The sequence below is a fragment of the Lactuca saligna genome, chromosome 7 (assembly GCF_052625555.1).
Source record: "Lactuca saligna cultivar CGN05327 chromosome 7, ASM5262555v1, whole genome shotgun sequence".
Classification (NCBI taxonomy): Eukaryota; Viridiplantae; Streptophyta; class Magnoliopsida; order Asterales; family Asteraceae; genus Lactuca; species Lactuca saligna.
The window spans coordinates 60,503,451-60,529,445 of record NC_136423.1 but is presented as its reverse complement, the minus strand read 5'-3'; the positions used below and the strand labels follow the sequence as shown (position 1 = coordinate 60,529,445).

The 25,995-nt window shown below is 39.0% G+C and overlaps 1 protein-coding gene across 1 annotated transcript; it reads left to right on the top strand.

The window, feature by feature from the left end:
• Positions 1-227: 227 nt before the first annotated feature.
• LOC145003943 (glutamate receptor 3.1-like) lies at positions 228-4,808 on the top strand. The gene is made up of 5 exons (XM_078962841.1): positions 228-646; positions 1,991-2,259; positions 2,625-2,940; positions 3,370-3,746; positions 4,381-4,808. The coding sequence occupies exons 1-5, from the start codon at positions 394-396 to the stop codon at positions 4,663-4,665; spliced, it is 1,500 nt and encodes a 499-aa protein (XP_078818967.1). The 5' UTR covers positions 228-393; the 3' UTR covers positions 4,666-4,808.
• The last annotated feature ends 21,187 nt before the right edge of the window (positions 4,809-25,995 follow it).

Here is a 25,995-nt window from a genome sequence, read left to right as displayed (position 1 = left end):
CCCCCAGCCCATTGCTAGTCCCTTTTATGTTTAAAATAATTAGCCGTTTTAAAAAAAAAAAAAAAAAAAAGATTCAATAATAAATGTCTTTGTTTTATATATTTCAGTTGAACTAGTCCATATTTTCTTGCTTCACTTGCAAGTAGAGAGAAAACTAGATTGATCGGCAAAGGATATATATAAGTAAAATAACAATATAACTCATTTGAAGTTGACAGGGATTCTGGAATTTGCTCGGAAAGAGTTGTGCCTTAAATATTGCAACAAATCACTGTCTTTAATTTCTTCTCTCATGAATGTTCAAGATTTTAACAGTTAACATGTCAACAAACTTCAAGCCGCCATCAATCTCTATATAATATAACATACAAGTCTAACAAACACAATTACTGCATGCACAATATGGAGCATAAGAACTGCAGTCTTTCCTTGGTGTTTTTAGCTGCCATGCTTGGTATTTATTGCATGATTGACTTTGTGAAAGCATCTATAGTAACAAAAGAAAAACATTTTACTCCGGAATTTGCATATTTAAAACATGGATTCAGAAAAGGGACGATGAGTAGAGTCATCCAAGATACATCTAGCCGCAGGAGAAGATCTATCCAGGAGCTAGGTGATACTGAACAGGGAGATGTATGTGGAGGTATGTTGTTAACATTTGACAAATGTTTCTGATAGTCTAAGATAAATAAATTCTATACACCTTATATGCATATTACACTTCAAAAACATCGAATTATAAAATCGCAGTAATTAATGAACAGATATGCGGTAACAAATTGTTGGTAGAGTACAAGTGTACAACTATTTTTTTGAAACGTGAATGACTACTTAAAAAGGTCATATAAACATTAAAAGGGCCTAATATTGGTGATCACTTGGATTTAATTAATGACTCCAAAATCGAGAGATGTCTACTTCGAATCCCACCACAGACTCAATTCAACATCGGATGACCGAAAAAAAAAACTGTTCACATTTAAATGCGCGCATATATAAATTGTCTGAATACCCATGCCTTTAAGTTTGAACTATTTTCAATCTACATGTTTATTAGTTTGACACATACATAAGCGTAAACTTTTCAGTTATTTTCAGGAAGTTATTAGTGTGAATTAATCAACTATATTACGTTTATCAGGTTATAATGTTAAACTATGTGTATGCACTTGTAAGTGCGAAAGAAATTTATTATTTATACACATCATTTATGTGTGGTAGGATATTTTTTTTTCGAACAGCTATATATCTGTTGTTGTGTGAGTTTAAGATAGATGTTTGACGATTCTTTCGGAAACTACAAAAATGATACACCATTCTCTGAAATTATAATTATCGGATGTAGACACTTCATGATCCATCAATCTATGCAGAAACTTCATATATAGCTAGGATTTTTAATTTATAAAAGTTTAACCTTTCCATTGCTATTCGTTCTCTAGCAAAAACCAATACGCCAAAATTCTGTAACTTAAGATTTTTCAGTTTGGGTTTGGTCTAGAATCTAGATATAATAAATATAATGCATCCTGGGTGGATAGGCTATTTTAACTAAATAGATAATAAAGATTAGCTAAAATATTACAATACCAAAAGCTTGAGAAGGAATCTATTATTTAATATGTTTCTGTTTACTTGCATACATAGACAACAATAAAGAAAAATCATGCGAGTTGACTCCGAATAGGATAACAATATCTTTAATTACGTCAGCTGTGACATCCTGTGTCATACTTTAAGTCCCATTAGAATAAACCATCCTCAAATGACAACTTCCAATAGCTAATGCTAAGTCAATTCTATCAAGTACAAAATCTCCTACAAAAAACGTGTAATTGATGTTGTCGTTATTGTTATTGACTTATTGTTATTGTTATTATAACATTAAGTATATCAATTCTTCTTTATATATAATGTTACAATTTATTTTTCGTTTTCTTATTCATACCAATTCTGAAGGGTTTTATATGTTGATTGCAAATAAAAGACATTATAGGGCCACAATGGAATATGTCCAAGAAACTAAAAAGTCCATGCCCAAGATTAGTAGTATGGGTGCCAAAGAAAGATGGCTTCACTGAGTTTGTAAAAGTGAATGAGAAATTAAAAGTTGAAGGTGGATTCTCCATTGCCATATTCTGCCATGCATTAAACTTATTACCATATACAGTTCAACCCATCTTCAGACCTTTCGTCGATGACATGGGGAAAAGTAATGGCACCTATTATCAACTTCTAGAGCACATTGAAGGCAAGGTAAATTCTTCATAACATATCTATTCCATGCACACACATTTTAAAAACTCATACATAGTATTTATATGTAGTCTTTTTAGCCATTGGCAACATGAGCCATAGTGGGATACAACATTGTGTTAATGGATATGGAATTCAATGATCACGAGTAGTAAAAAATAAAATAAGCAAATTCAATGAATATAAAGTTCAGTGTCATAAATGATTATATAAAACTATTGTCAAGTTAAATGTATTGTAGTGTCATAAATGATTGTATAAAACTTTTGTTAAGTTAAATGTATTGTAGGAAAAACTATGGTAGAGTTGTATGTAAATTACAAAAGAATTATCCGCTGAAATAGTTCTTACTTTATATATTGTAGACTTGTGAAGCTGTCGCAGGTGATGTAACCATTCGGGGTAACAGAGCTCAAATTGTTGACTTTACAATTCCGTACTTGAATTCTGAAGTCTATGTGCTTGTGCATGCTGCACACGAATGGAACCAAACCCTATGGACTTTCTTAAGACCTTTTACATGGAGACTATGGATCACAATAGTTGCTGTATGTATCTTCACTGGGGTTGCACTTGCAATTTTAGAATATCGGGAGAATAATCCTAGTTTTTCAAGCCCAATCTATACCCAACTCATAATGATTATCTGGTTTCCTATATCGACATTCTTCTTCCATGAAGGTACTTATTTTGAGATATATTGAAATTTAAACTTTGAGCAGGAGCTTACGTTTTGATTTTGATTTAATTATTTTTCAATGTCAAATAGTTGTTGTGGATTCTATATAAAATAATGTGAAATAAATGGTTAGTCATGATAATTCAAGATTTTTCTTTCTTTCGGATTGTCAGTTATTGTAAATTATGGAAGGTCGATAGATTGAGTCTTGTAGTTCATGGATACAATATTAATTGGCTTGTAATAGTTAATTGTGACTAGTACATGAATAATTCTTTGTTGTTCTATAGAATGCACCTTAGAAAATCAAATGTTTTTAAAAGCGCCTTTTTCTTTAAAATAAGGGTGAGTGTATATATTAGATCAATGGTCGGGAAATAATTTAACCGAAGGAAGGTTTCTATGCTAATAATTCATGGATCTTCTTGCAGGAAAGATAAAAAATAAGTGCTCCAAAGTTGTGCTTGTCATATGGCTAAGTATGATTTTCATAGTAATACAAATTTTCACGGCTACTTTGTCCTCATGGTTAACACTAGATCAACTACGTCCAAGATTGCCTCCAACTTTTGAAAATGCTGGATACCAAGATGGTTCCTTTTTAAAAGATCTTATAACCGAAAAATACAATTGTTCTGACAAGCAGCTTATACCTCTCACAAGCGTTGAAGACTATAAAAGTGCTTTGACCAATGGCGGTGTAAGTGCTATTGTTGATGAGCTCCCCTACATCGAACTCTTTCTTGCTAAGTATGGCTCTGAATACATGAAGTTTGGACCAATAAACCAGGAATCTGGAATTGCATTTGTGAGTCTCATACTATATTTAATCTACTGATCATGTGATTTTACTAGTCTTCTACAAGATATATAAAAGAATAACTTCACATGAATTAGTACAACATAATATTATAAAGGGAAAATAACACAAATGTCTTATGAACTTTATAGGATTTACCCATTGAGTTCCTAAAGTTTTTGTCGGGCTTTATGGTTCCTAAACTAGGATATGGTATGCTCTTTTAATCCCTATCAATATGTAATAGCCGGTTTATTGACCTTTTAGACCAAAAAACCTCACATTGTACCCCTATAAAACCAAAAATAAGTTCGGGGATCAATTCGACAAAAAAAAAAAAAAAAACAAAACTCTCATTTTCTTCTAAAACCGATTCACACTCAATTTTGTATTGATCTCCAACCTTATTTTTTTAGCTTTATAGGTATACAATGTGAGTTTTTTTTTTATCTAAAAGGTCACTGAATCGGCTATTATAGGTTGACATGGACTAAAAGAACAGGTCATATCGTAGTTTAAAGACCCATAAAGCTCGACAAAAAGTTTAGGGACTCAACGGATAAACCCTAGAAAGTTCGTAGGACATTTGTGTCATTTTCCCTATTATAAATTCCCTAACTGCATGGCATGTTTGATATCCCAGGCGTTTCCACGTGGATCTCCTTTATTGCAGGACTTTTCTAGGGGAGTCATTAATGTCACAGAAAGTGAAACTATGATGAAAATGAAGGAAAAATATCTTGGGTTCTCTCCTACTGATAATTCACAGCCTAATCAAGCCCCACCACAAAGTCTTGATGTTCAGAGTTTCATTGGATTATTCATATTCATGGGGATTGTTATTATAGCGGCTGTTGTCACATCAGAAATTTCCATTATGCGTAGAAACAAGAAAGTCCTTCCGGTAACATCATCAAGTGATACATAGATCCATTTATAAAATTACAGGTACGTGGTGGGGCCAACCAATTAGAAGATACAGTTATCTAAGCTGCAACATGCATGTATTTCAAGACGAATTCTGGTTAAGTTCACTTTCATTTGCAAAAGTAGTGTTTCTTTCGCATCAAACATGGTACGGAAGATCCCTAATTATTGAATAGCATGTATATATTTAAGTAAGTGTGTGCTTAAATACAATTGACAATCATATTAGTCCTTGAATGATTGTATGTAGTGATGTGTATTAATTACAAAAGTTAAATTGCAATTTAGTTGTTCCTGATTTTCCAACGAGTGCTACTAGTCAAACTTACAACATTACGTTTTTTTTTTCTTTTAAACGGATGACAATATTATGAAAAAAAGGCCTAACACGGCACTTGATATAAAGACTAAAAAAAGTCTACAAGAAAGCGTCACATGCAATTAAAGAATTATTTCACCAAGAAGTTCAATTAAGACAGAGGTTTGCAGTATGTTTGGATAATTCCCAATATGGGACAAAATTGTACCCAGGGGTATTTTTGAAAAAAAAAACCCTACCAATTTTGTGTTGTTGAATTAATAAAATTACACCCAGAGGTATTTAACAAGTTTTTTCTAATTCTAATAAGAGAGCTATTTTTGGAAGTTTTAAAAAGGTGCAATTTTCTTCATGAGATATTTCTTGATCGGTTTTCCGTCTTCTTCGTTTCTTATAACAGGGGATTCTTCAAGTTTAAATCCTACACTTGGTATCAGAGCACGGTTCCGTTGAAAGAGGTGTGATTCGGTTATGATCGCTAGGAGCCCGGATTTCTCTTTGATCAAGCTTGTTCTAATAAAAGCAAGAAATTAACCGGATACACATGATAAACCAACAGGAAGTCATCAAAGCACGTTGCTTTGATTTCGTTCAGTTTTACGTGTGACGGAAGACGATAAAGTTGGTCGTGACCTTGTCTTCTTGATCGATAGAAAAGTGTTCTCAGAACAAACTTGATTAAAGTGGTTGGGGTTGTCAAAAGGAGAATAAGATTTTGATAGCACTGGGAGATTCGATGTCGTATCAAGTTCCAGTTTTGACTCCAACAAATTATCAAGTGTGGGCAGTCAAATTTAAGTCGGTTATAGATGCACACGACATATAGTAGACGATCGAACCAAGGATTTTCATAGAAGAATCTCTTGGAATAGGATTGATTAACAAAGATATGGTTGTCAAGACAAGAATGAGATGGAGAAACAATACGATGTGAATTTTACAACGATGGAATTTCAAATCAAGTGGCTTTCGATGTGGTCGAGAAAGAGGTCGTTGATTCGGAAAAAGTCGAGATGGTAATGAAAGTGTCCAACGAGATGAGATATTACATGTTACAGTTGTTTTGAACATTCAAAAGGGGTTAATAGAAGATTTGGCATGTGACCGAGGTCAGGTGTTTGGGAAGGTCGAGAATTAAGATGCTTCGAAAAGACGAGATGAATAAGTTGCTAGGAATAAAGATGTGCAAGATTCTAAATTAGGAAGGAAAAATAGGTCATGCTTAAAACACAAGGAAAACAAAAACAAGAAAACACAAATCTATATTTATACAAGAAACATAATGAGTTTGACAATAACACAAAAACTAGGAATAAATTTAATAAAAGAAAACTTGCCAAGTTTGCCCCTATGACTAAAAAACTACTTTTGAGACTGGATTGGTGATAAACCGTTAAACCCAACACAGTATATGCATAAACCCTAAAATATGTCCACATAGATGTCATCCATAAGCATAGGTTACAGGATGTTAATCCATGACCTTTTATGTCATCCATAAACAATATTCAAGAACCTATGAAGGGCTATGTTTCATTGTTTCTCTATACCTATCTCTCACATTCTTCTTTTTTTTCCTGTTTTTCACTCTATTATCTACATATTTCATTACAATTTCTATATTAATAGGTTCTTGAACGTCGTTTAGTAAGCTTGATTTGTATAAAAGATGTAAGACTTGACTAATCAACAACATTACAACAACATGATGGGTTCCATTAAATCAAGAGTAATCATCATAGCCCTTCACAAAACCAAAATACCCAATCAATATAACAATTCCATCTTTAATGACTATAATTGTTACTAAACAAAATGGTTACTATAATAAAAGGGTAACCAACTATTTATAATGTTTTAAGAATACCATCAAACTAAAAAAAAAGTTTCCGAAAGGTAACAAACATTTATCTTGTTTTTAGATAAACCATTCTAGCATGGTATAGCCTATATACCAGGTAATAATGCCATGTAGTCATGCTAATGTATACTTAACTTCCATTTGGCATGAAAATATAACATTTTGCTATGTTTATTAATTAAATGGCATATTCTACCAACTACATGACCTAATCCTGCCTTGAAGAGTCAAGAATTCAATCATGTTATGATTTCTTAATGTAAATAAACACGAGATGTAACTAAATCTTGTTTAACTTAATTAAGTTTGAAGGGAAGCAAGGTTTCAGAGTACAAGATAACAGTTCTATGAAATACGATTCCGAAAAGCTATGCTACAACACTGTTTATAGTGTTATCGACAAACACAAAACATACAAAGAAACTTCAAAATTAAAGTACAAAAACATAAATGATAACATCCCAAAAATCAAGATAAAGTATTTCATTGTTTCAGCTAATCCAAAACCATTAATGTTTACAAAACATAGTTTCCAAAAGTCATAAACATGAATCAGAGTATCCTAAAATCATAATCTCATAAAAGATCCAGGATAATGTGCGTAGTCAAGCCTTTGCTTTCCCCAGTCCTCTAAAGTACCTAATACCAAAAGTTGCAATACTAAGACAAAACTTAGTGAGTTCCTCCAAAGTACTACATACAACCAAAAAATATCAACATGTATATATGAGCCTTCATCATGATTGGCCCACTCGTAGGGCCTATAGCCTATATGGACTACTCTCTGTGCCTTATGTCTGACTGAACCGCCTCACAAGTCCTATAGCGTATCCGGACCAGCTCGGGTATATCATATAGATCTACCTCTCTAACACAAAGCTTATGAACACAGGTAAGCATACAGATCTACCAGTCTAACATATAACCAACATAACATAATCCAATATACCAGGATACATAATCTAGTAGGTCGGCATTGGTGCCTTCGACCTACAAGTAGAATGAAGGAAACTCACCTCAACGTAAGAAAGATATCAAATGTAGCACCTCTTATTCAGGTACTCATGTTATCCCATGAGTTGTGCTTTATTTTCAAGTTTAGTCCCTGATTAAACTTTTTTAATGTCATAGTCGGATGGAGTATGTGGGGCGTACAACTTTGTATACACAACGTACCCTGGATCGCATTAGTATGATGTGCATATGCTGGTACGCCGGACGTATGAAAACATGGCGCAAACCCTAAATTTTAGGGTTTGGACCCTATTTAAACACATTTATGGCCACATGCACGTTCTTATCTGCAACCTCCTTCCTCATTTCGAAACACTAAATAGTGTTTGTGCATTGCGAAGCTTGTTTAGCCATTATTGGTGCAATTTAGAGATTTTGGAGTAGAAGAAAGAGCATTGATGTGGTGGTGTTTTATTCAAGGATTTGGATCCAACAACTTGTCCCCCTTGTGAACCTTGTGGAGGTAAAAAGCTTCAATCTTGGTGTAGAAGTCTTATTTTAACATCCATAAAATTCAAGGCAATTTTAAACTTTTTTTAACATTCAAAAACCAATAATTATTACAGATTTGTTTCAAAATAGTTTCATTTTAGAGTATCCCAGAATCAAATCATAAAAATATAAGGTGGTGCACGATCATGCCTTCGCCTTCCCGCGATCATCAGAAGTACCTAAAACAAAATCAACAACTGTAAGCTCGAAACTTAGTGAGTTTCCCCAAAATACCAACAACTTATAGATATAACCATATCACATAAACAAATAAGAAACATTATACATAATGAGCCATCAGTCTGGCTGGACCGCCTCATAGGTCATCAGTTTATCTGGACCGCTCTCTAAGCCTTTGGCACGTCTGGATCGCATCTCAGGGCCTTCAGCCTATCCGGACCGCTCGTTACGCCTTCCGCCTGACTACTTTTCCCTACTCGAGCCTGCAATCTATCTGGTCCGCCCTAGGTGTCTTGGCCTACAGAACACAGCAGGAGCTGCCTCAACCCAGTCCCCCAAACCAATAAACATGTGCACATACATATAAACAGATACACATGTAGATCTAACAAATCATTAACATAACAACGATCCTATAACCAGGATACTGATCTAGCTGATCTCTAACAAAGCAACCATCCTATAACCAGGAAATATATCATAAAGCATAATGTGCAATAAACCAGGGTACAAATCCAAAAAGGGCCATCATTGGTGCCTTCAACCATATTAGTATAGTGACAAGAACTCACCTCGCAAGTTCCGTACTGAGATGATAAGCTCAAACTATTGATTCACAGCCACAGACTCCACCACCTATAATTTCCATAAGGCCATTTCCATAAATTTCTAATTTACCAAAATACCCCAGAAGTCAAGCTGGTCAACCCTTGGTCAAAGTCAAGGTCAATGGTCAAGATCAACAATCCATGTTGATCCAACTTGCCGGGTGCAGCTCACTGACTCGTCAAGTCCTTCCTGAACTCGAGATAACTCGTCGAATTTCAAGACAACTCGTCGAGTCCTTCATGAAACTCCGAGTTGACTCGTCGAATTTCCAGACAACTCGTCGAGTCCATGTGTGTCCAATTGTTGGGAAACCCTAACTGGCTCATCGAGTTGACATGTTGGCTTGCCGAGTTCATGCAGAGCCAGTAATGGAAAAACCCTCCCTAACTCGCCGAGTTGGATTATCCGACTTGCCGAGTTCATGCAATTTATCCTATGTCCACGTGATTCTATGCTACTCCAATGCTCCAGAAAGTAGATGTAGCCTCCTAGGGCACGTTTGTCATGTAAAGTTGCAAACTTTACGTGCATACATGGGCCGACTCATCAAAACCAAGGTAGATAAGGGTTTAAGGGATGGAGAAAGGCATTATCCTGCTAAAGGCTGAGGCTTTATAACCATAAGAGCCAAGTTGAGCCGAGATCTAAAGTTGCAACTTCAGATCATACCCAATACCCGAAACAAAATATCAATATTGCTAAAATGACCCTAATCTCAAACATGAATAGATCTAGTTAGAAGAAGGTTAATGTAACAACTTCTTACCTCCAAAATGCTAATAAGATGACGTAGGACTCGAATCCTCGACCTCCTCTTCTTCCAAGCTCTAGTACTTCAAGATTTTCTCACCACAATCCACCTTTAATGCTTAATATCACACAAAATGAAGAGTAAACAATGATTTAGGGTTTCTGATTTCAAAAGGGAATATAAGGGATGCTAAGGGGGAAAATGATCCTTTAAATAGGGTGAAAACCCCTGAAAATTAGGGTTTTATCCTCCAGATCCAACTCATCAAGTCATGTCCTCCGACTCGTTGACTTGGTCACTTAAAACACACGACCAAATTCGTTCCTACTTGACAAGTCGGGGGCATCCAACTCGTCGAGTCAACCTTTCAAACTAGAAATCTAAGACTGTAAAGTTCATACTTGGAAGTCGGGGTGCTATAATTCTCCCCCACTTGAACTAGACTTCGTCCTCGAAGTCCGCTGTGGTGAACAACTCTAGATAATGCTCCCTCATTTCAGCCTCCGTTTCCCATGTCAACTCGGATCCTCTCTTGTGCTCCCACTATACCTTTATTAGAGGTACTTCCTTGTTCCGCAAAACCTTTACCTTCCTCTCAAGAACGGCTATCGGCCTCTCCATATAATTTAGGCCCTCGTCGACCTGTATGTCATCCAAGGACACCACCGCCTCCTCAGCTAATACGTACTTTCCTAATTGTGACACGTGGATAGTGTTGTGGATCTGAGTAAGCTCATCCAGTAGCTCTAGTCAATACGCGACTTTGCCAACCCTGGAAATGATCCTGAACGACCTGATGTATCAAGGACCCAGTTTCCCCCTTTTCCTAAAGCGGATCACACCATTCTAGGGCAAGACCTTCAGGAGTACCATGTCACTGACCTAAAACTCCAATTCAGATCGACGCCTGTCAGCATAAATCCTTTGCTGACTCTGAGCGGTTTTCAACCGTTGTCTAATCTGTTGAACCTTCGCGGTAGTCTGCAAGACTACCTCTGTCTGTCCCATCATTCTGTGACCACCCTCACCCCAACAAACCAGGGTGCGACATCTCCACCCGTATAACAGCTCAAAAATTGTGGCACCAATGCTAGAACGATAATTTTTGTTGTAGGAAAACTATGCAAGGGGTAAGTAGGAATCCTAGCTCCCATCGAAATCGATGACACAAGCCGTCAACATGTCCTCAAGAGTCTATGTGGCCTGCTTACTCTGGCCGTCTATCTACGGATGATAGGTTGTGCTAAAATGCAGAAGTATGCCCAGTTCCTTGTGGATCTTCTTCCAGAAACAAGAGGTGAACTGAACATCGCGGTTTGAAACAATACAGACTGGCACCCCATGGCAAGCAACGAACTCGCGGATATAGACATCAGCCAGCTTCTCGGCCGATGAACTCTCCCGCATCGCCAAAAAAGTGGCTGCTCCTGGTCAATAGACCCATAATGACCGAAATAGCGTCGAAGCCCCTTGCTGTCCTCGGAAGCTTGGTGATTGAATCCATCGTGATCTATTCCCACTTCCACTTGGGAATTTCCAGGGGCTATAGTTGACCACGCGGCCTATGATACTCGACCTTGACCATCCAGCAGGTCAAGCACCTCTCAACGTACCATGCGATCTCCACCTTCATGCTTGGCCACCAATAACTCTAACACAAATCCCGGTAGATCTTGGTGGCCCCCGGGTGAATTGAGAAGAGAGAATTACGAGCCTCGTCCAATATAGTCTGTCTGACCCCACTAGACATCGAAACCCAAATCCGACCATAGCGGGTCAATAGCCCCCGGCTATCCTGCACAAACCGGGTGTTCTCATCCCAAATCTTCTCAAGCTTCCAATTCTCCTGACATATACGCTCAAATTGAGCTTCTATAATCAAACCCATAAGTGGAGAATCCACTGATATCCTCATGCATATTGTCGGAGTGGAAGACCTAGCTGACTTGCGGCTCAGAGCGTCCACCACCACGTCCTCTTTATATGGGCAGTAAAGGCTCTCACATTCGTAGTCCTTGACTACATCTGGCCACCTGCGCTGTCTCCTGTTCAGGTTTGGCTGATCCATGATTTGTCTCAGGATCTTGTGGTCCGTGTATATGGTACAGTCGACCCCGTAGAGTCTCGTGCGACTTCAACTGCCAAGACACATAGGCTATCACTAATCCTATCTACATGAGGACCGCTCCCAGTCCCATGATGGATGCATCATAGAACACCAAAAAATCCTCGACTCCCTCTGGAAGAGTCAATACTTTAGCCTCGAATAAATACAATCGGATTCAAACAACCTCTGCTGCTTGGGGCCCCCTAGGAAATCGACCCCCTTCCACATTACACGATTGAGGGGTACTAGAATCTTATAGAAATCCAGTATGAATTTCCGGTAGTACCCTTCCAATCCTAGAAAGCTCCTGATATTCGAGGGAGATTTCAGAACCTCCCACTGCATAACCGCCTCGATTTTGGCCGGATTGAGCAAAATCCACTCATGGTTAACGAGGTGTCCAAGGAATTGAACATCTCATAACCAATACTCACATTGTGAGAACTTGGCATAAAGCCGTTCCCACCTCAAAACACCCAATAACTCCTGAAGGTTCTCCTCATTCTGTTCTCGAGTCGTGGAGTATAACAACATATCGTCTATGAATACAATGACCAAGCAATCTAGCATCGGTTTGGAAACCCGATTCATGAGGTCCATGAATACTGCAGGCGTGCTGGTGAGCCAAAACGACATCACCACAAACTCGTAACGTCTATAACAAGTCTGGAAGGTGGTCTTTTCCACATCCTCCTCCCTAACCCTGACCTGATTGGTACCCAGACCTCATGGCTATCTTGGAGAACCAAGAGGCTCCCTGCAACTGATCAAAGAGGTCATCTATCCTCGGGAGTGGATAATGGTTCTTCACTGTCAGCTTGTTCAACACTCGGTGATCAATGCACATCCGGTTTGAACCATCCTTCTTCCTAACGAAGAGAATCGGTGCTCCCCATGGAGAACTACTCGGAAGAATGAATTGCTTGCCCAACAGTTCCTGGAACTATGATGAAAGCTCATATATCCTTGGTGGTGCTAACCGGTATGGCACCTTGGCGACAGGGGTCGTACCTGGCACTAGGTCTATCCTAAACTCCACCTGCCTCTCCGAAGGCACTCCTGGTAACTCCTGTGGAAACACGTCAGCAAACTCCCTGACCATCGGAACCTCTGAAATTGAAATATGATCTTTAACCTACATATCTGCCACGTACTCTAGATAACCCGCACACCCGTGCTGAATGTCCTGTCGAGCCCTGGCAACTGAACAAAATCCTGATCCCAATCTGGTACCCTCGCTATATACAATAAGTTCTCCCCACATGAAGTTTGAACCACCACCCACTGGCCCTCGCAGTCGATCATAGCACCGAAGCAACTGAGCCCATCGGTGACCACGATCACACACCCATCCCCCATATGAATCTGAATCAAGTTGAACGAAAAAGATACCCCGAAGATCTCTAACACGTATCCCCGATAGACTGAATAAACGGAGACTTCTTGTTCTTTGGCGATAGAGACTCGCAGCAGACACTCTAGCTCTCCCACTGGCAACACTAACTCCCTATTGAATGACTGAGAAGCAAACGACCGACTCGCCCCCGAGTCAAATAATACCAAAGCAGGTAAGTAGTTCACTAAAAACGTACCTAATCACAGGCACAAAAATATAAGCGTAAAATAAATATAATTAGTAAGATAATGAATAGAAACATACCGGCAACCATATGTGGTGCTGCCCTGACCTCCTGTGCTTTGTGCTGGAAGGCGCACCCCTGGGCCCTCGGGGGCACTGCTTGTCCCTCACTCCCATCAGCAATCCTCAATGTAGTCGGTGATGGCGCCTGCACCGGCCTGGCTGTGAGCTGTGGATAATTGGTATTCACGTACCAACCTGATGACAGTGGTAGCGGATCCTCATATCTTGAATCGGGGTTGTCTGGTGACAACCCTAGCTCGCCTCTACAACGGAAGTTCTTTGTCGAGCTCTACTGAGGCGTGACTTTATTTTGAATCATAAGCATACATTTGATTCCATCCTGGGTTTACTTTCATACTGTTTTTGACTTGTTCGATTTCTATAATTATACATGTGAAAGATCTAATCGATCTAGAGTTTTTGTTCTCATCAATTGGTATCAGAGCGGGAGACTGTGTGATTCATACACATCTCTTCCGTCGAAGAAATTGTTAGGGTTTTTAATTCCGCATTGATTGATATTAATTGAGCCGTCATTCCATATTGACGTATCTCATTAATGGTTGATCTAACCCTAACGATATATTACAAGTCTGATCTTTTACAGGTTATCGATCAAAAGCCATTACAGTGTCCATGGAAGATTCACAAGCCAATCCAATCAACATCGCTAACAGCATTGGTTCGACAACTAGGATACCAATCTTGTATACACAAGACTATGAAGTCTGGACGCATCACTTCGAAGATTATGTGATTTGATCGGAGGACAATGGATACTTGATCTGGGAAGCGATCACTGTTGGCCCATTTGCTCACTCAAGCACCTCTAAGATTGTTAAAACTCAAAAGGAGTACAATCATCTTGTTAACGAAGTCAAAGATATTCCTCAAGACGAGAAGGAAAAGTTTCAATGCAACATAAAAGCCCTGAGGATGATTAAGTTTGCGCTACAGTCAGATACATTCCGTTAGGTATGTTCTTGTGCCAAGGCTAAACAAATCTGGGATTGATTAAAAGAATTGTATTCCAATGAGGAAGATTTGGAACATTCAATTCAAACTCTCTTGCTGTCTGAATTTGGAGACTTTAAGCAGAAGCCTGAAGAGGAACTCGTTCAAGCCTTTGATCGTTTCAGTGATCTTTTAAGTAAGATGATAAAGCATGGGATCGAAAGGAAGGTTATTGAACAAAAGGTTACTTTTATGAACGGTCTCAGATCCGAACGGATGGCTATTGTATCTACAGTTAATGCTCATGAACAATTCAAGTCATATTCGTTGGCGAAACTACTGGGTATGTTGAAATCTCATGAAAGAGCTCTGTCTATGGAAATGAATGTGGTTTCCAGTATGGGTTCTTTAGCTCTTATCTCTAAAGGAAAAAAGCTCAATTGAAGAAGAAGAGGAATTGGATCTTGCCTCTAACCGGTGATGAATATGCCTTGATGGTGTCTAAGCCTACAAAATTTATTAAGAAGAAATTCCCAGCCAACAAGAACCGAAACTGGCAGGCTAGTTATAGCACCGAAAAGATCAAGGAGGAACCGAAGATAGGGTCAAAGTCTGAAGAGTCAAAGAAGGAAGCGAAATTTGGAGGAGACTCAGGATTTGACTGCCATTACTGTGGAGGCAAGAATCATTTTGCAAAAGATTGCATGCTGAGAAAGAAGGAAGAGAAGACAAATGAAGAAGATGAGGAAGTGATCCTCCTGAGAAGATTGGAGGAAATCAAGAAAATAAAGTCTGCCGCTAACAATACTACAATGAATGCTTTAATTGTGCAAGATACATACAACTGTGATGAATTCGGTGGTGTGGAAGTTTGGTCCACAGATTCCGAGGATGATGAAGTCTGAAAGCCCTCTCATGGGAAGGCTATGCTGGCGAAAGAAGAACGTGTTACATGAAGGGGCTTTGTGGTAACCGAAGGCGTGTCTCAACTGAGAGGATACACAACCGAAGGGGGAGTTGAAGATGAAAGGGAGCGAGAGGACAGGTGTTTCACTGCCAAACCTGTCAGTGCATAGATCAACGAATGTGATGAGTTGAGAAAGAAGGTACAAAATATTCTTGTCTCTCTAAAAGTACCTGTTACTGACTATGAAAAGGAATTAAATAAGTTAAAATCTAAATTTTCAAGTATAAGTAGCAGTCTCACCCAAACCCGTGTCACAAATTCTAACCTAACTTATCAAATCAGCAGGATTTCATCAAAGAGTGAGGAAAGGAGAATGTGGATCGAGCAAAAAGAGCAGAAGTTAATTACATCTAAGGATGAATCAATTTATTTACAAAGAGACAATCTCAAACTTCTTAAACAGCGAAATGTGTTTTATTTAGTTGCTAAAAGACTCTATTTTAACATCACTTAGTTGCATCTTGATTGTGAAATAGGGAAGAAGATACATTGCATGATTTTACCCTTCCTTGAGTTAAAGGAGGATGAAATCGATGTTGAAGCCTACAACTGTGAAAGCATTGTATCTTCTGATGAGGTTTCTCCAGCATATAAAATAGTTATAGACAAAATTGAATCCTACATAAAATCCAAGGACCACAAGGACATGCTCAAAAATTTGTTAGACGAAAATGATAGATTGAAATTAAGAACCGAAACTGTACATAAATTTTACTCGTTGAATGCCAAATTAAGTTCAGAAAATAAAATTGATGTTGAAAATGCATCTGAACTTAATGAGGATGATGATCTGAGTCACACAAAAGCGAACCTAAGTCACACAAAAACCTAATTTCTGAAAACTCTGTTGAGTTCGCTCGCTCATCTACTGACAAAACCAAAGTTCTCAAAACTAAAGTTGTAGTGTACCGGAAGGTACAAACCACTCTAAATCAAGTCTACACAGTACCAGGTGTCAGTCCACAACAAATTGCAGAGTTAACAGCTATGGTAGATGAAGACAATGCTGGCGGATGTCACGAATTTTTCTGGTCGGCCCCAATAGACAACGCTGATGAGACGAAGGGTCTATCTCAAAAAACTTCATGGAGAGTGAAAGGTAGATACATACCCGAACCACTTGATGAGCCAAGAAGATATGAGGTGCCAAGCACAAGTGGAACCAAAACTTCAATGGGCAAACCTCTGCAAACCAATAGCGAAACATCCTTAACAAAAAGTGACTATACTCCTACCTCAAGGAAAAGGATAACATCCACAGGAATCCAAAACAAGTGGCTGATCATAAACAGAAACAAAATCTGAGATACAAGAAGAATCTCTTAGAAAGGAAACAGTTTTGGAGATCACAAAATCCACACTATGTAAGGATTGAAAAGAAGCACAAATATCAAGAGAGATCAAGGAAAGAAAAGGGTTATTTCGCTCCCACACCTAAAAGGAACAAAAAAGATAGTTTCGGTCCTCATGACAATGTCAACCGAAAGGGTGGTTTCGGTCCTTCGACCAAAAGGAACCGAAAGGGTGGTTTCGGTCCAATGACCAACAACAACCAAAAGAGTGGTTTCGGTCCTCTACCCAATAGCAACCGAAAGAATGGTTTTGGTCCTCTACCCAATAGCAACCGAAAGAGAGGTTTCGGTCCTCTACCCAACAACAACCGAAAGAGCGGTTTCGGTCCTCCACCCAACAACAACCGAAAGAGGGGTTTCTGTCCTCATCCCTCCATGTTCAGTCAGACTCTCAGAAGATCCAATGACAATTCTAAAACCAACACCTCCCATTCTAGTTTTCCTTTGTCAAAAGATCTAAAAGGAAAAGGAAAGCTCTTTCAAGAAGATAAGAAACGTCCAAAAGAGATCCAAAAGGATGATGACGGCAACACCACAAATCCCAAACCCACTAAATCTAAACCAACCAAAATTAAAGTTTTCACCATAAAAAGAAAAGATGAAGAAACTTTAATTAAACGTACTTACTTAGTTGATATTTCTCTTACTACACCCTCTTCTGTAAAAGGCTCACGAGGATCCAACCAACTTCGGGTTCCTAAATCTGCTTAAAATTTTTGCAGGTAATTTGTGACGAGCAGTTCGACGAAGAATGGTACATTGATAGTGGCTGCTCTCATCACATGACAGGGAGGAAGGAAGAATTAAGGGAGTTTCGGTCTCTTAAGGATGGTGGCATTGTAAAGTACAACAACAACTCATTTGGTATTATCAAAGGCTATGGAATGATCACTAACGGCGAGTTCTCTATAAGAAAAGTGGCTTTTGTTGAAGGGCTCCAACATAACCTTATCAGCGTATCACAACTGGTAGTTGGCACTGGATTGAAAGTATCATTTGATGATGAAGGTTCAGAGATTGTCGAGAAGAGATCTAATAATGTACTGCTAAAATCTAAGCAAACAGGAGAAATATACGCTTTGAACCTCAACCCCATTCGGGGAAAACCAGCAGTTTGCCTGCTCACTAAAGCTCACTCCGATGAAAGCTGGTTATGACATCGAAGACTCTTTCATCGAAATTTCAAGGATATCAACAAGTTGGTTTTGGGAGATCATGTTCGAGGACTTCCGGTTCTAAAATTTGATAAAGAACATCTTTGTGCAGCATGTGAAATGGGAAAGCAGAGTAAGCAAAGTCATCCTTCTATTATCAATACTAAGGTAATAGAACCATTGGAGTTGTTACATATTGATTTATGTGGACCCTCGTCTATTGAAAGCATTGGGGGATACAAATACATTCTGGTTATAGTGGATGATATCTCTCGTTTCACTTGGGTGTTCTCCTTAATGCAAAAATTTGAAGCTACTCGAAAGATCAAGCTCTTCATAAAACAGGTCGAGACTAACCTAAGGAAAGTTGTTCGCAACGTCAGAAGTTACAACGGCCTGGAATTCAAGAACAAAGACTTTGAAGACTTTATCGGTGAAAAGGGAATCACTTAGAACTTGTCAACACCATACACTCCAAGATAGAATGGTATCGTTGAAAGATGTAACCGATCTCTATGTGAAGCAGCTCGCACAATGCTATGCTTCGCCTTATTGCCGCTGTATTTTTGGACCGATGCAATTTGCGCTGCTTGTTATATCCAAAACAGATAGTTTTTGAACAAACGATTCTCTATCACTCCCTACGAGATCTTGAACAATCGTAAACCAAATGTAAAATTCTTTCATGTGTTCGGTTCAAGATGCTTCGTGTTCAACTCAAGAGAGAATCAAAACAAGTTTGATGCTAAGGATGATGAAGGAATTTTCTTAGGCTACTCCCTGAACTCCAAGGCATATCGAGTTCTCAATAAGCGCTCTATGAAGATCGAAGAAACATACTAAGTCACCTTTGACGATAGTTATGTTAAGAAGGCGAAATTAGCAAATGGTGCAATGCAAGAGATCTTTCCAAAGAATGGTCAAGTTACGACGTGTCTTTCAAATCTTTTCGAGCAATATTTTCTTTTGTTTGATGAGGCTCAAAAGGAAATTGACTCTGAATCAACGACAAAAGACAACAAAGTTGATAATCTAAAAAAAATTATTGACGATGCTGGTCAAAAGATGGCTGACGATCAATCTAAAGAAACCGAAAGGCAAGAAGCAAGAGAACCTATAAGTGACCGTCCTGATGTTGAGGGGGGGGGGGGGTCCATCTCCTTTTCATGATCAAGGTTCATCATTCCACGGGGAGAGCTTATCGCCTCGTTCTTCAAGCTCTTCTGAGAGTCCACTCAAAGAAGGGAACAACAATCCAGATACCGAACATGCGTCGGTCTTCGAGGGGGAGAACACCAACTTCGGTGATGATGACATTCTGTCCGAGCTAGAGGAAGAAATAAATGTTGAATTGGATCCCATCTATGATCCAAATTTCCCTCCACTTATCAAATGGACCAAAGATCACCCTCAAAGTCAAATTATTGGGGAATCTTCCGAAAAAGTGTTAACTCGTTCTCAAATCAAAGCGAAATAGGCTGCACCCTTTTCTAAAGTCGATTTTTGCATGTTCAACTCCTTTGTTTCCAAAAGTTGAACCGAAGACTGTTAACTCAGCGCTTGATCCTTCAGACTGGGTTCAAGCCATGCAAGATGAATTAAACGAGTTTGAAAGAAACAAAGTATGGCGTCTTATTCCAACTCCAAAGGATGCTTCAGTTTTCGGTCTTAAATGGGTTTTTAGGAACAAGATGGACAAGGAGGGGAATGTCATTCATAATAAAGCGAGGCTGGTGGTCAAAGGATACTATTAGGAAGAGGGAATCGATTATGAAGAGACCTTCGCTCCAGTTGCAAGATTAGAGTATGTTCTTATCTTTCTTGCTTATGCAGCTCACAAGAACTTTGAAGTCTATCAGATAGACGTCAAATGTGCCCTCCGCAACAGTGAACTTGAAGAAACCGTATATGTTGAGCAACTGCCAAGCTTCGTGAACGAGAAGCATCCAGATCATTGTTATGTCCTTCACAAAGCTGTATATGGCCTCAAACAAGCTCCCAGAGCATGGTATGAAAGTCACTCGTTTCTTAAAAATGTCTAAATTCAAACAAGGTTCGGTTCACCCAAGCTTCTTTCGTAAGCGAGAAGGTAACCACCTTTTGATAGTCCAAATTTATGTTGATGAAATCATCTTCGGCTCTACGAATCCTAGCTTAACAGTTGAATTCAGAAAGTTGATGGTAACTAAATTTGAAATGAGCTCAAATGGTCCAATTAACTTTTTTTTGGATTGAACATTCGATAGGGACCCGAAGGCATTTTTATTAATCAGGAAGCATACACCAAGACTTTATTAGCTAAATTTGGGATGATGGGAGACTCCAAAGTGAAAGTGCCTATGGCCTTTGGAACTAAGCTTACACCCTCATTGGAGAAACCAGTAGCTGACGTGACACTCTATCGACAAATGATTGGGTCTCTGATGTATCTTACAACCAGTAGACCTGACATCATGTTTTCAGTCTGTTATTGTGCAAGATTTCAAGCCAACCCACGCGAACCCCATTTATAAGCTGTGAAAAATATATTTCGATATCTGAAGTGAACCTCCTCTCTTGGTCTGTGGTATCCAGCCAACTCAGGATTTTTGTTCAAGCATTCTCAGATGCTGACTTAGGTGGCTGTGGATTAGATTGTAAAAGCACAACTGGAGGATGTCAATTTCTAGATGGTAAATTGGTTAGTTGGCAATGAAAGAAACAAACTTGCGTTTCTCTAGCCACTGCAGAAGTTGAATACATTGTTGCAGCATCCTGCACATCTTAAGTCATTTAGATACAAAGTCAACTCAGGGATTACAGGCTAAACATGAAGAAAATCCCACTATATTGCGACTCTGAAAGCGGAATTAGGATTTGTCGCAACCCAGTGCAACATTCGAAGACTAAGCATATAACACTGAGGTACCATTTCATCAAGGATCACGTCGAAGATGGTAACGTAGAAATTCACTTCGTCAGAACGACTGATCAACTGCCAGACATATTCACAAAGGCCTTACATGAAGCGAGCTTCAATAAGATTCTACAAGGCCTAGGAATGATGCAAGCTGAATCTATACCAAAAATGTCTTCGCTTTCATAAAGGTAACAATGGAAATAGAGCGAACCGAAATGAACCGAACGTTCGGTCTATTTCGGGTCAAGTTCGACCAAGAACCGAAATGAACCGCATTTTAACTGTATTCCTTTGTAAATAGAGCGAGCTTCAGTCTATTTTCGGGTTCGGTCCTTCTGAACTCATTCGCTTCTTTTTCTTAAAAAGGCATTTTAACTGTATTCCTTTGTAATCTTTTTCATTCCTTCTTTTCCACATATAAAATTCCAAAAGTATTTTTCACTTTTATTCTCATAAAAATACTTATAAAATCCAAAAATATTTTTCTCTTTCGTTCAATTGGTCAATTCTCACAAAATACAAAAATATTTATTTTATTTTAACACTTTTATTTGTCAAAGTGTATTTCTCGATGGTGGAGGTCAAGCATGTATATTTATTACAGTTTATTCCATTAGTTAGGTGTCCCTAGAAGCATGTTGTTGTATGCTGACTAAAGCCTCGAAAGATTTTGAGTGAAGCCTTAATAAAATGATATATACAAATCATGTTTTCCCAATTTAGGTTGTAATCTTCACTCTTATCATGAGTTACCTTACTCTACTCATATTGAGTTTAGAGTTTTCTGCTTGGTCACTCTTTTCTTTAAAGCAAAGGTACATTCGCTTCATATACCATCTCCAATATTTTTTCCATTATACTTCGTATCACCAATATAACCCATGAGACTCTCAACATTTACCACTGAGGTTTATGGTTATACAAAATCTGTATTAATGATCTTAGTCTCATGCCACTATGTACTAAGTGAAACCCACAATTCAACACCACAAATGAGTTGACGGTGAATTCTCATAGTCAATAGCTTACTTGTTACCTAAAGAAATCTCTTTTTTTATTTTTGCGTGATCTTTCATGAATTTGTCTTAAACCAAGGCTTTTCTTCCCTTACAGATCTAGTTTATATTTTTGAGATTTCAATACTTCCTTTTGTCCATATAAAAGATATCTTACCTACTTGTTCAATAGATCACAATGATCTCACAAGTACTTCATTCAGTTTCGGTTTCATGTCGAGTATCGAATTCATGAATTGAAGTGATAACCACCCTTTATAAATTTAAAAGATGCCTTTCAATACTTCTTAACAAGTAATTGATTGTTATTTAATGGGAAACCAAGGAAGAACTTCAATGTCTCTCTTGAATTTGAAGGAATTGATTCATGCCCATAATCCATTGTTTTTTTTGTCTATTTAAGGCATCACAAATTATCCCAAATCATTTGCTTTATTTCTTTATCTTTCAAAGTCTATGCACGAAAATTTTAATTTTCCACACTCTGGCTCTATTAATGGTGTTCAATAAAGCATCACATGCAGTGACGATTCAAATGTTCAAGGAGTGACGATTGGGATAAAGTGGAAGCTGACTCATCGTTTATCCAATCGGTTTGGTAATTTGAAAAAGCGCAAATTATGGAATGGCGTATCAAAAAGGAAAAGACCTTTCCCTTTCCTGCGTCATCCTCGGTATGCCAACTGTTCACACGTCAAGTCAGGCGCTATTTTTGAAATAATCCATGATCTCAGCCGGATTTTTCTCTCTCCTACTTGTATGTATAGAAGGGATTCGAATGGTAGTCTTTAACCTTTACCATTTCCCAAATTCTCTAAAAGAACAACGACGATCTCTCCTATGTTCATCATCTTCTTCAAGCAACTACAATGGCAGATTCTTCATCAGTTCACGATACTTCTGTTCGTCAACCATTACTCACCATCAAACCACAACAGAACCTGATCATCGACCTCACTCCGGTTGTTTATGAGCCTTAAATGTTGTACGTCATTGAGTGTCTCAAATACTCACCTGTCGTCGAAGTGCTCACTAAGGTCAAAGTCATTCCAATGTCGTGCCTTTCACTTGTTTACTCCACTGCCTACTATGACAAGATTCATGAAAGGATTCACTTTGAAATCCACAATGAGAAGACCTCTATCTCTAAGCACTGTTTCTGTGCCCTAATTGGTCTTTCTCAAGATCAATCTCTGGTAAATCCTGAATCCATTACCACTGGTCAACTGTTTTCTATGTTTTATCAAATGGGATATACCAAAACCCTTACCACCATCACAAAGTTCACGAAGTCCTTCCCTCCTCCTCAATGGAATGGCCTTTTCACACTGCTCTTCAAAGGACTCTCTGAGCGAAGCGCTGGCTCAGATGGTTCAAGCAAGTCTATCATCTGGCAACAGTTGGTACAAAGCATGTTCTGTTCCTCCAGGCACTCTGAGATCTCGTGTGGTAGATTTTGGACGATCATCACAAACTGGGCAATGGACCGCCTTCATGTTCCAATCATGGCATATTCTCTTCTCTCTTCCATTGCTAACCTTTCATACTTTGAAAATTATTGTCACCGATTCAACGAAGTACTCATTTATTGGTTCTATTCCGGAGGCCATGCTCGCTGCCATCTCTGCCTCGAGTAACGTACTCCAACAATACAGGAAGCATCGGTCTTCAGGTCTGAGGGAGCTTACCCCAGCCATGGTTCGCTCTATTGAAGAGGCTGAGAAACCTACAAAAAGAGGTAATAAACCAGAAACCCAAAAAGAGGCACAAGTTTCCAAACCCACCAAGGTGAAAACCCCTCTGAAGCGAAAGTCTGATCGGGCTGTTACCTCACCTCCTAAACCGAAGAAGCTGAAGAAGCCTGCTAGGAGGCTAATACTACAATCTTCGAGTGACTCAGATTCTGGGTATGTTCCTCCCCAACATAAGATTGCTTCTCCTTCGGCATCTGAGAGTGAAAGCTCTAATGATGAGGCTTTCTGACCGAGGTGATACTCCGCCTCGCTCCCTACCCCAGAAATTCCAGTTCGCTCTCACCCTCCTTCACCTCCACATGTTACCATCCCTGTATGTATCCCTCCCATTTTTTCCCATTCCAACCACTCAATTATTCACTACAATTCCCATCCATACTCCCATATTCACAAACACTACCACTACCACAACAGGTGCTCAATCTACCGCCCCCACTCCACCAATAACAACCAAACCACCTATCACAACTGAACCTTCACCTACTTCAAAACTCTTATCTCCCACACAATCCACTGAAATATCACCTATTCTAGGTGGTGAGGAGTTGGAATTTGATTCCACGTATTTTACTCCTTACCGAGTGCAGAGCGATGATGATGATGATGATGATGATCCTGTTACGAAACATCATCTCAAGGAGGTAAATGAGAAGCTTGATCAACTACTCTCATCCTCTACCTTCGGAACTTATTTTGAAGCTGCATTGAAGGCCTTGTTCTCCTCCGTTGTTACTGAACACAGTGTCGCATTATCTTCTGCAGCCAAAGCAATCGAGGCCTCCACTTCCCAATGTTAACAAGCCTCAATCGTTGTTGATGCTTTGACTAAAGAATGCAAGGTAGCGACCGCAAAAGTCGGTAAACTAGTTTCAGAAGCTCACTTGTTTTTTGATTCCTTGTAGGCTGCGGCTGCTAAGAACGCTCAAACTGTCAATGCTTCAGTAGAGAACCTTCAACGGTCTCTTCAATCTGAACGCTCAAACCTTGAAGCGGCACAACAAGCTATTGAAGCAGCCAATGGATCTCTACATGCTAATGTCAATGACCGTTTAACTCAATTGGAGGCCGAATTGGCTGTAGAGAATCGCATCATGGATGAACTTGACAGGCACACCTCCCAGCTAAAATGCAAAACCTCAAGCTACGTACTGCTACTACTGAGCTCTATGATCTCAAGTCAGAGAAGGAGGTTGTTCGGAGTTAAGTGGCTGATGTTCACTCCATCCTCTTTCATCTTGTTGAAGCACATGATCCAATCATCACAATTACCACCATACGTCATCTGGCTGATAAATTTAGGCCAGCATTGGTCCTCCTTAGTCGTATCGAGGGTGTTCCGGTGACTGGTGTCCAGCCGAAACAAGGGGGAGAAAAGCAAACTCAAGGAAAGCAAACTTAACCTCTAACTGAACTGAGACCATCTACTGAACCGAAGGGTAATGAAGCTTCGGTCAGTAACAAAGGGAAAAAAAGAAGAAAATTGGAGAAGATGACATAGATGATGAGGATGACGTATATGCCGAAAATCCTAAAAATCCGTTTCAGAAGAAAAAGCTCTCTGAAAAAGATTTGGAAGAAAACTCAAGAAACAACAGGCTGAAATGGAGCGAATGAAAAAGGAGACGGAGCTCCTAAAGAAGAAAAAGTCCATGTTTCCTGTTTGGACTGTAGTTTCTTTGGCTTGAGGCAGTTATGTATTTTGGGCTCGAGAACTCCAAGGACGCACAATTTGACATGCCAATCACGCGAAAGGCATTTTTCTTCGATTGCTTTAATTCAACTGTTGTTGTTCCTTCCCCAGACCCGAAGGTAGATATGGATCTGCTAGAGTTCTACCTGGAGTTTTCTCAACCCCAGTACTTGACCTGGAGTTTGAAAAAGATCACAACTGTCAAGGTTTTAAAGCCTTACTCATCGGGGAAGTTTGTCAATGTTCAATTTAAAGTAACTCGACGCTCGAAAGGCTCGGTTCACAACTTCACCCTTGCTGAACTACCGAACTTGAATCCCCATGACTGGATACTCCTCAACAACATTCTTCTGTCAAATCCTAAGGAGTACCAGCCAGTAATTGATCATGTCAAGCGTATGCTTGTGTGACAACCCAAAATTTCTATTATGTACAAAATGTCAAGTCAATAGAAGTCAGAACAGTTACTGTTAATTTTTAGACCTTTTAGAATAAGTTTGAGTATTTCAAGATTAATACTTTAGGAGATATCAGGAGAGAGGATGCCTTAGGGTTTATTGTGCAACAATA